The sequence below is a fragment of the Somniosus microcephalus genome, chromosome 2 (genome assembly GCF_052327205.1).
Source record: "Somniosus microcephalus isolate GS21.2 chromosome 2, FLI_Smic_1.0, whole genome shotgun sequence".
NCBI classification, from domain to species: Eukaryota; Metazoa; Chordata; class Chondrichthyes; order Squaliformes; family Somniosidae; genus Somniosus; species Somniosus microcephalus.
The window spans coordinates 273,505,883-273,514,718 of record NC_140988.1 but is presented as its reverse complement, the minus strand read 5'-3'; the positions used below and the strand labels follow the sequence as shown (position 1 = coordinate 273,514,718).

The 8,836-nt window shown below is 40.6% G+C and overlaps 1 protein-coding gene across 2 annotated transcripts; it reads left to right on the top strand.

Annotated features, from left to right (window-relative positions):
- On the top strand, positions 1–8,180 carry LOC147123408 (follistatin-A-like). 2 transcript variants are annotated; one of them, XM_085972509.1, is made up of 6 exons: positions 1–228; positions 1,501–1,692; positions 2,123–2,341; positions 2,775–3,002; positions 4,242–4,469; positions 7,133–7,372. In XM_085972509.1, coding segments are annotated over exons 1-6 (954 nt in total). In that variant the 5' UTR covers positions 1–143; the 3' UTR covers positions 7,135–7,372. The 2 variants fall into 2 exon arrangements, with proteins under 2 accessions (XP_085828635.1, XP_085828634.1); XM_085972508.1 differs by having other exon boundaries at positions 11–228; positions 7,347–8,180.
- Positions 8,181–8,836: the final 656 nt, after the last annotated feature.

Genomic DNA, 8,836 nt, shown 5'->3' with positions numbered 1-8,836 from the left:
ACCAAACAGGCCAGCCAAGACCCCTTTCAGCCAAAATATTTAAGAGTGACTGCATTCACAGATTGACGTTCATTCAACACAGCGATCGGACTTGACTGGTGCTCTCAGATCAGTACTTATCTGCGGTGAAACTGAGTGCCACAATGCTAAGGATGCTAAATAACAGAGCTGCGTCTCTCACTGTTTCACTTTTTATCTTCCTCACCATTGGAGACCAACGAGTGCAGGGTAAGTTAAAGACAGATTAGGGAAGGGTTATCTTATGTGTGTGCATTTGTGGATATAGCTCTTAGTTTCATGCTCTGTTCGGTCATGCGCCTCGTGTATTCTTTTCTTGGGAGAAGATACTGAAAAAGCCCAAAGCTGATTCATAAAGCACAACGCTTTCTATCGTTTGCTTTTAGTTAGAAGTTTTCAGGTCAAAATCCGATGTGGCAAGTTACATTTCGAACACGTGTTTCTGTACTTTATTCACATTTACTAGAACATCGTCCCGTAGAATTAAGTCAGGGTGTAGTTAGCATTACCTGTGTTAGCATTTCATAGACCTAATTACAAAATAAAGAACTGCGCTTGGATCCTTGGAGTCAAGTTTTGTAGATCTCTATTCAGTTAGTAAAATCAAAGGGGAGTTACATATAGACAAAATGCCTCATTGATCTTGCATATCAATCGACGTGTAAATGTCCGATCGAGCTGTTAGAGGTGAGTCACGTCGCTCTATCACGCGACTAAAGCAGGATTTAGAAGCTGGTATGATTATTTGGTCCAGTGGAAATAATTGCCACGTGTCTTTTCCAATTACCCTGTTTTATGTTACTAACTAAAAAAAAGTGTCTTCCTTGTAACTGAGCACTCGATATATATAGAGAGATTTATATCAGGCGGTACCAACTAGAAGTCTAGACTCTCCAGAAGAGGCAGCAGAGTTCAGGCATTTCTGGAACGAGTTAGTACTACAGAAAAATAGCAAATGTTTCTATTCCTGAGTGACTATGTGAATAGATAGAAAAATCAACGGGATAATGGTTTACAGATAATCGCCGATGTAGTGTGCGGTGCTAAATACAGACGCATGTCAAGCTGTCAACTACACCACACAAGTCCAACTGAAGAGTAGCTCGCCACGCATTTATTTCTTGCGGATTTGGCGCTTCGTTGTTTGGCTGAAAGGGTGAGTTCTGGTAGGCTGTGCTTTTTTGCACTGCACGCGTGTACAGGACTTCAGCTTGTGCTGTCTTGGGGCAGAGCCAGATAACTTTACGAGTACGATAAATCGTTATTCAAAAATATCAAAAGGTTATGGCGTAGCGTTGTACATTTCTGGCATTTCTGCTTGTTGTCGACTGACTAAGGGACATGTCGATTATTTCAGCTTCACTGGTTTACACAGACTGAGACAGAATACTTTAAGTAAACACTCTTGTAACGTCAATACAAAGTGCACGTGTTGTGTCTGGATCCGTGAAACTGACACTGATATGACTGTGTGTGTTGCAGCTGGGAACTGCTGGCTACAGCAAGCCAAGAACGGCAAATGCCAGGTCCTCTATATGACCGGGGTCAGCCGGGAAGAGTGCTGCAAAAGTGGAAGGTTGGGCACAGCGTGGACAGAAGATGATGTGCCATCCAGTACCCTTTTCCGATGGATCATCTTTAACGGTGGAGCCCCTGGTTGCACGCCTTGTAAAGGTACAGATTTCGCTTAGCCTATATGAATCGAAAAATCGTTTGCATTCGTATTCTTTAAATCGTTTTTCCTGCAAGATTTATATTTACAAATCGCTTGCTAAACCATTCTAATGTACGGACCCAGCGCCCCCCCCCCCCCCCCCTCCAAGTCTCGACTCGTCAAAATACTACTTTGCGTAAAAAGCTTCAGATAGAATGGCTTGAATGTCACGGTTTTGCGGAGCGGTCTATTAAGATGGCGACTGATTCTGCGCTGTTTTACCAAATCTTTAATTAAACATCTGGAAAAAGCTCATAAAAATGCAAACATCTGTCATTTGGTGATTATGTATTCAGTTCAGCTAACAAGAATAACAATTTACCTTTAAGTTTCCAATACTTTTTTGAAACAGTTTCCAGAAAATTATATGTGGTTTCTTTCTTTTAATAGAAACCTGTGATAACGTCGATTGTGGTCCAGGTAAAAGGTGCAAAATGAACAAAAAGAATAAACCTCGATGTGTCTGTGCACCCGACTGCTCGAACGTTACTTGGAAGGGCTCCGTTTGTGGGACTGACGGGAAAACATACAAAGACGAGTGCGTCCTGCTGAAGGCGAGATGCAAAGGACACCCCGAACTGGAGGTCCAGTACCAAGGCAAATGCAGAAGTATGTGTGCAACAAGTACATGCTCATAACAAGAAGCTTCAAGGGGAGAAGGGAGAGAGGCACGCGCTTAAAGAGTGTTTGCATTCCATTCTCCCCCCTATGAAGTAACACATTGCTCAACTCAATTGCGTGCAGTGTCTGTTCTTGAATTGTTTTTTTCATACATATATGATTTTATATTAAGTTGTGTTAAGCGGTTCACTCTTTGTCTGTAATTGGGAAACATAGGGACTGGACTACTTCACCTGGATTTTTTTATTGTTCAAGTTCGTGCCTATTATAGACGTATTACAAATACAAGATTAATCTGTGTTTACTATAAACACAGTTTGACCCATTAACTTGGGCCTCACAAAGATCAGCCGATCGTATTGCAAACGATTATTTTCAACAGGTGCGCATCTCATTTTTTTAAATTGTTTTTATTTTTCAGAAACGTGCAGGGATGTCTTATGTCCAGGCAGCTCGGTGTGTGTGGTAGATCAGACGAGCAGCGCCTACTGTGTGATGTGTAACCCAAGGATTTGCCCTGAGCCCTCTAGCCCCGAGCAGTATCTGTGCGGCAACGATGGGATCACGTACGCCAGCGCCTGCCATATCAGACGGGCCACCTGCTTGATGGGCAGATCCATTGGAGTGGCATACGAAGGGAAATGTATAAGTACGTACTCAAGACCTCACAAAGTGTAAACTGCATAACATTACGCAGCCACAAAAACGAGTACAAATACAATGTGGGAGGAGTTTCCTTTTTGTCAGTATAATTAGGGTGCAATGGATAAATGTCAAAATCAAACCTAACAAAGCACTTTTGAATATTTAAATTTAGCGCTAAAACTACATTGATATGGCTTATAGCACCAAGCATAATCTATGTAGGGCAAAGGTCATCTTTATTAATCAGCGTAATTTGTTCATCGTATCTTTTGAATCTTTTCCTAATGCTGAGAAATGAAACTCAATAATGTAAAGATATGTTTATTTCCAAGCTTCTTGCTTTATGGGTTTGCAAAAGGACGCTGAACTGCGCCTAAAATTGCAATTACACGAAGCTCAAGGACGTTCAACTTTTAATATCCCACCTGGAGCTATGTTGTTAAAAACAATACTTTAACACGGAGACGCATCACTCCTACACTATTGGCTTGGACCATTGTATAGAATAATAAGAGAGAAAGAAAAACTGGGAAACTGAATCTTTTCCGACTGAGGTTTTCAAACGTTCAAGTGTTATTGAAAGGTACACGACTGGTACCTTCAACCTTTTCCTAATGCTTCAACACCCAACTATAATATTAGAAATTCAGCCTCAGTGTCTGTTGGTGGAGTTTGCATTTGCTCGTGTGGATTATGACCTTCCAGTAATAGGAGCAAATGTACAGCACTGAGAATTGGATTATACAATGATGGTAATTTGATTCATTAATGTTTATTTTGGAAAACACATTTCCAGAAGATTTAAAAAAAATATTGAATTCTTAAGTTGCACGTAACAAAGTGAAACTAATGCTTAATTACAGATATTTAAAGATGATGCAGAACACCCACAGCAATAATGGACTTCTTGGGTGTGTTTTCTGTACTTCCTTGGGGGGAAAAAAACCAATTACAAAGGGAAACATTAAACATCATATGTGGTGTATTTATCAAGGCCTATATGTTAAAATTTGATCAATAAATATCGTGAGGGATGTCAGGAGTTAATATGATTTTGAATTCTGACACACAAATTGTTACCACTGGCACATGTAGACAATGCATTGAAGAGTTTCAGTTTACCAGAGAAATGAGCTGAAGGTCAGGTCCGATAGTTCGACAGTATTGTTGAAGACTGAAAGGACAATTCTTAGCAGAGACAGTTGTCTTTTTACAAACGTGTTTTGGTTTTTCTTTTTTTCAGAAGCGAAATCCTGTGACGACATACAGTGTAGGTCTGGAAAGAAGTGTCTCTGGGATAGCCGGCTCGGCAGGGGTCGGTGCGCCGTTTGCAATGTGTGTCAGGGTGGACGCTCGGATGAGCCAGTCTGCGCCACTGATAACACCACCTACCCCAATGAGTGTGCAATGAAAAGTTCAGCCTGTTCCTCTGGCACCCTCCTGGAGATCAAACACACAGGATCGTGCAATTGTAAGTAACTTTTAGACCACAAATAAGATTTGCTGTTTGTGCCATATTTTGCTATAAAGGTTTTACTTTATCAGCCAACATTTGAGCTCTCCTATGACAAGAATCTACCAAATATAATCTTACCATCTATATCTTCTTCTTCTTAGGCAGTCCCTCGGAACCAAGGATGACTTGCTTCCACATTAAAAATGAGTTCTCAGGTGACTGATGAGTCCAATGCGGGACCTACAGTCTCTGTCACAGGTGGGGCAGACGGTGGTTGAAAGGGCAGGTGGGTGGGGTGCTTGGGTTGACGTGCGCTCCTTGCGCTGCCTGCGCTTGGCTTCCACTTGCTCCCGGCGAAGAGACTCGAGGTGTTCGGCGCCTTCCCTGATGCTTCTCCTCCACTTTGTGCGGTCTTGGGCCAGGGATTCCCAGTTGTCGGTGGGGATGTTACACTTTTTCAAGGAGGCTTTGAGGGTGTCCTTGAAGCATTTCCTCTGCCCACCTGGGGCTCTCTTGCCGTGCCGGAGCTCCGAATAGAGCGCTTGTTTTGAGAGTCTTGTATCGGGCATGCGGACAATGTGACCCATCCATCGGAGCTGATCGAGTGTGGTCAAAGCTTCAATGCTGGGGATGTTGGCCTGAGCGAGAACACTGACGTTGGTGCGCCTATCCTGCCAATGGATTTGCAGGATCTTGCGGAGGCAGCGTTGGTGGTACCTCTTCAGTGCTTTGAGGTACATCAATATCTATCAACTTGAGAATATGCATAGCTTCCATGCCATTTTAAAGGGCAGTGGAGGATGATTTGCTCTGTGTGCAAGGTGTAGCCAGATGATAAACTCGTTCTTTATAAACATGTTTAAGATTTTGCCACACATTGATAACGGGAGAAAGCTAACCCTCCCCCGCAACAGTATCACTAAAGAACTGTACTTTTCATTAAAGCGGGTTGGGGAATTTGACACAAGGATTTGTGAGGTGCGTGATGATAGCAGTACAGGTATAAAATACCTTCCTCAGTGGAGCAGATAAAGCATATCAACCTCTTCTGGTGATCTCAAACTCCCCATTCCAATGGGGTTATTACATAGGATATACGGCACAGAAACAGGCCATTCGGCCCAACCAGTTTATGCTCCACTCGAGCCTCCTCCCGTCTTTCCTCATCTAAATCTATCAGCATAACCCTCTATTTCCTTCTCCCTAATATGCTTGTCTAGCCTCCCCTTAAATGCATCTATACTATTCGCTTCAACCACTCCCTGTGGTAGCGAGTTCCACATTCTCAACACTCTTTGGGTAAGGAAATTTCTTCTGAATTCCCTATTTGATTTCTTGGTGACTATCTTATATTGATGGCCTCTAGTTATGCTCTTCCCCACAAGTGGAAACATTCTGTATCCACTCTATCAAAACCTTTCATAATTTTAAAGACCTCTATTAGGTCACCCCTCAGCCTTCTTTTTTTGAGAGAAAAGAAACCCAGCCTGTTCATCCTTTCCTGATATGTATACCCTCGCATTTCTGGTATCATCCTTGTAAATCTTCTCTGCACCCTTTCCAGTGCCCCTATATCTTTTTATAATTTGGCGACCAGAACTGTACACAGTACTCTTAAGTGTGGTCTAACCAAGGTTCAATACAGGTTTAGCATAACTTCCCCACTTTTCAATTCTATCCCTCTAGAAATAAACCCTAGTGCTTGGTTTGCTTTTTTTTATGGCCTTGCTAACCTGTGTCGCAACTTTTAGTGATTTGTGTATTTGTACTCCGCGATCCCTTTGTTCCTCTACCCCACCTGGACTCGCACCCTCCAAATAATAAGTGACCTCCCTATTCTTCCTACCAAAATGTAATACCTCACATTTATCTGTGTTGAACTTCATTTACCAATTATATGCCCATTCTGCAAGTTTATTAATGCTCTCCTGTAATTTGTTGCAGTTGTCCTCAGTATTGACTATCCCCCCCATTTAGTGTCATCCGCAAATTTAGAAATTGTGTTTTTGATTCCAAAGTCTAAATTGTTACCCACTCCCTTCCATCCCCCCCCCACCCCATACACGCATACTTATTAAATACTGTCATTGTTGGTGTAGCAAATCAATTATGTTTTATAGACATGCTCCTTATAATTATTGTACACTTTTAATTGGCAAGCGCCATGTGCTTGATTCCCCGAGGGAGTATGCTTTATTGAGCATCCAGTGATGTCGGTGTGAAAACAGATGACATAATATATCATAAGAAATAATTGGGCATCAAGTGTAACTTCCTATCACTTCAGTTAAAATGAGGACAGGTTGATTTAAACAATCGAGAGGAGTTATGGTTATGTATCTGATTCAATTCTAAATAAGAAATATTAAAGTTAATAAATGATGAAAGTTTTCTTGAACAACAACACAATGGGTCTTGAAGAGATTCCTGTTCACGTTGAGAGGAAGAAGATATCGTGAGGGATTAAAATGCCATAATAGTGATAGATTCGAACATCTATTCCTTTTCAACCTGATGCCGTCTTATCAGTAGCAATCTTCCAAAGGCTTCACTACAATTGTTTTGGATTTTAAAGGTATTAAAATAGTCCATAGGTTTAATTCAGTAGCGCTGACGAATGCAATGGATGAATACAAAGTAAATATTAGAACACAAGAACACTTTTTATGTGATTCCAGGAATCTGCCATAAAGCCTGACCATTGATTCTTCAGAACTCACTGCAGTAATGGTATTATGTAAAATTACTTCATAATAGCGAATGTCACAAACTTCACTCTTATGCCACATAAAAGACTATTGTGGCTTTACAGAGAGATTTGAAAACATGCACTGAGGTTCTGCGCTGTTGTGATCCTTATTTATACAACAGCTACCGTATATTCCCCCATAGCCATAACTGAAGAAGACGAAGATGAAGAAGACGAGCAAGAAAATAACACCTTTCCTAAATCTACGTTTCCGATTTGGTAATTTCCTTCACCTGTTGGAAGAGAAAGGAGTCGCTGTACTTATTTGTAAATAAGTGTACGCTTATTTATTTTGAAGAAGTATACATAGTTGAGTTTAGTAGATTTTTATTTATACTGTCATGTTTTATAATTTATACATAAAATTGGTTAACTATACCTGTTTTGGAAATTTATTCGTCAAGAGAGCAGTGTTACCGTTAATTTATTGTGACGTATGATGCTTGTAAAGTATACCTTTTCCTGCAAACTGTAAATTGCATTATGATAGCTGTAAATGTGGCTGGTCGTTTTCCTTTTGTACTACAAATTTTAGTTATATTATCTGCATGTTTTACCGTGTATATTTATTTATTGGAATATGTTACACATTGATGTAAATAAAGCTTCAGATATTGTTTACAGCATGCCATATAACTGACCAAATGTGCTCTGTTTGGAACTTGCTGTCAACTGGAAATGTTCTGCAGCTGTGTGGTTACAGGATCATTTTCTGGCCGCGTGTAATCTGATTGACTTTAGTGGTTTGATTCTGTAAAGGTTTTAACATAATGCAAACAGTTCAGGTTTTTCATTTTGCTTAAAAAATTATGTTGCAGATGCAATTTTATATTTTCGAACATGACAGATTTAAATTCATCTAAATATATAGTTTTGTACTTTTTCTATCATGTAAATGTGCAATGTATATAAAAATAACGTGGATTTGTAAATACATAATGAATAAACAATAAAAAGCCATGAGAATTTTCATTTTACGCTGTGTCCCTGTCTGAATTATCCTATCACAAGAAATAAAGACTTCACATGAAACAAAAGGAAATACTCGTTTCTGCAATATTAAGAATCTTCTAATATCTCTTTCACAAATAATATTAAATACACCGTAAGAAACATATGGGGGTGTATTCTATTCTCTGAAACCTGGAGCAAGTGTTTACATTTATATCCTATTTTAGACATCTTGGGAACTTCAGGATCTTGGAACATTTCAGTTATCTTTTTAGGAGACACTTGTCCCAGAGCATGTACCCACTGGATATATATTGTATGTCGACCCCTCCACTGTCTCTAAATAGTCAGACTACTTGCCCGACATCCAGTACTGGATAAGCAGAAATTTCCTCCAACTAAATATTTAGAAGCCCAAAGCCATTGTTTTTGGTCCCCGCCACAAACTCCGTTCCCTAGCCACCGACTCCATCCCTCTCCCTGGCAACTGTCTGAGGCTGAACCAGGCTGTTCGCAACCTTGGTGTCATATTTGACCCAGAGATGAGCTTCCAACCACATGTCTGCGTAATCACTTAAGACCACCTATTTCCACCTACGGAACATCACCCGACTCCGTCCCTGCCTCAGTTCATCTGCTGCTGAAACCCTCATCCATGCCCTTGTTACCTCTAGACCTGACT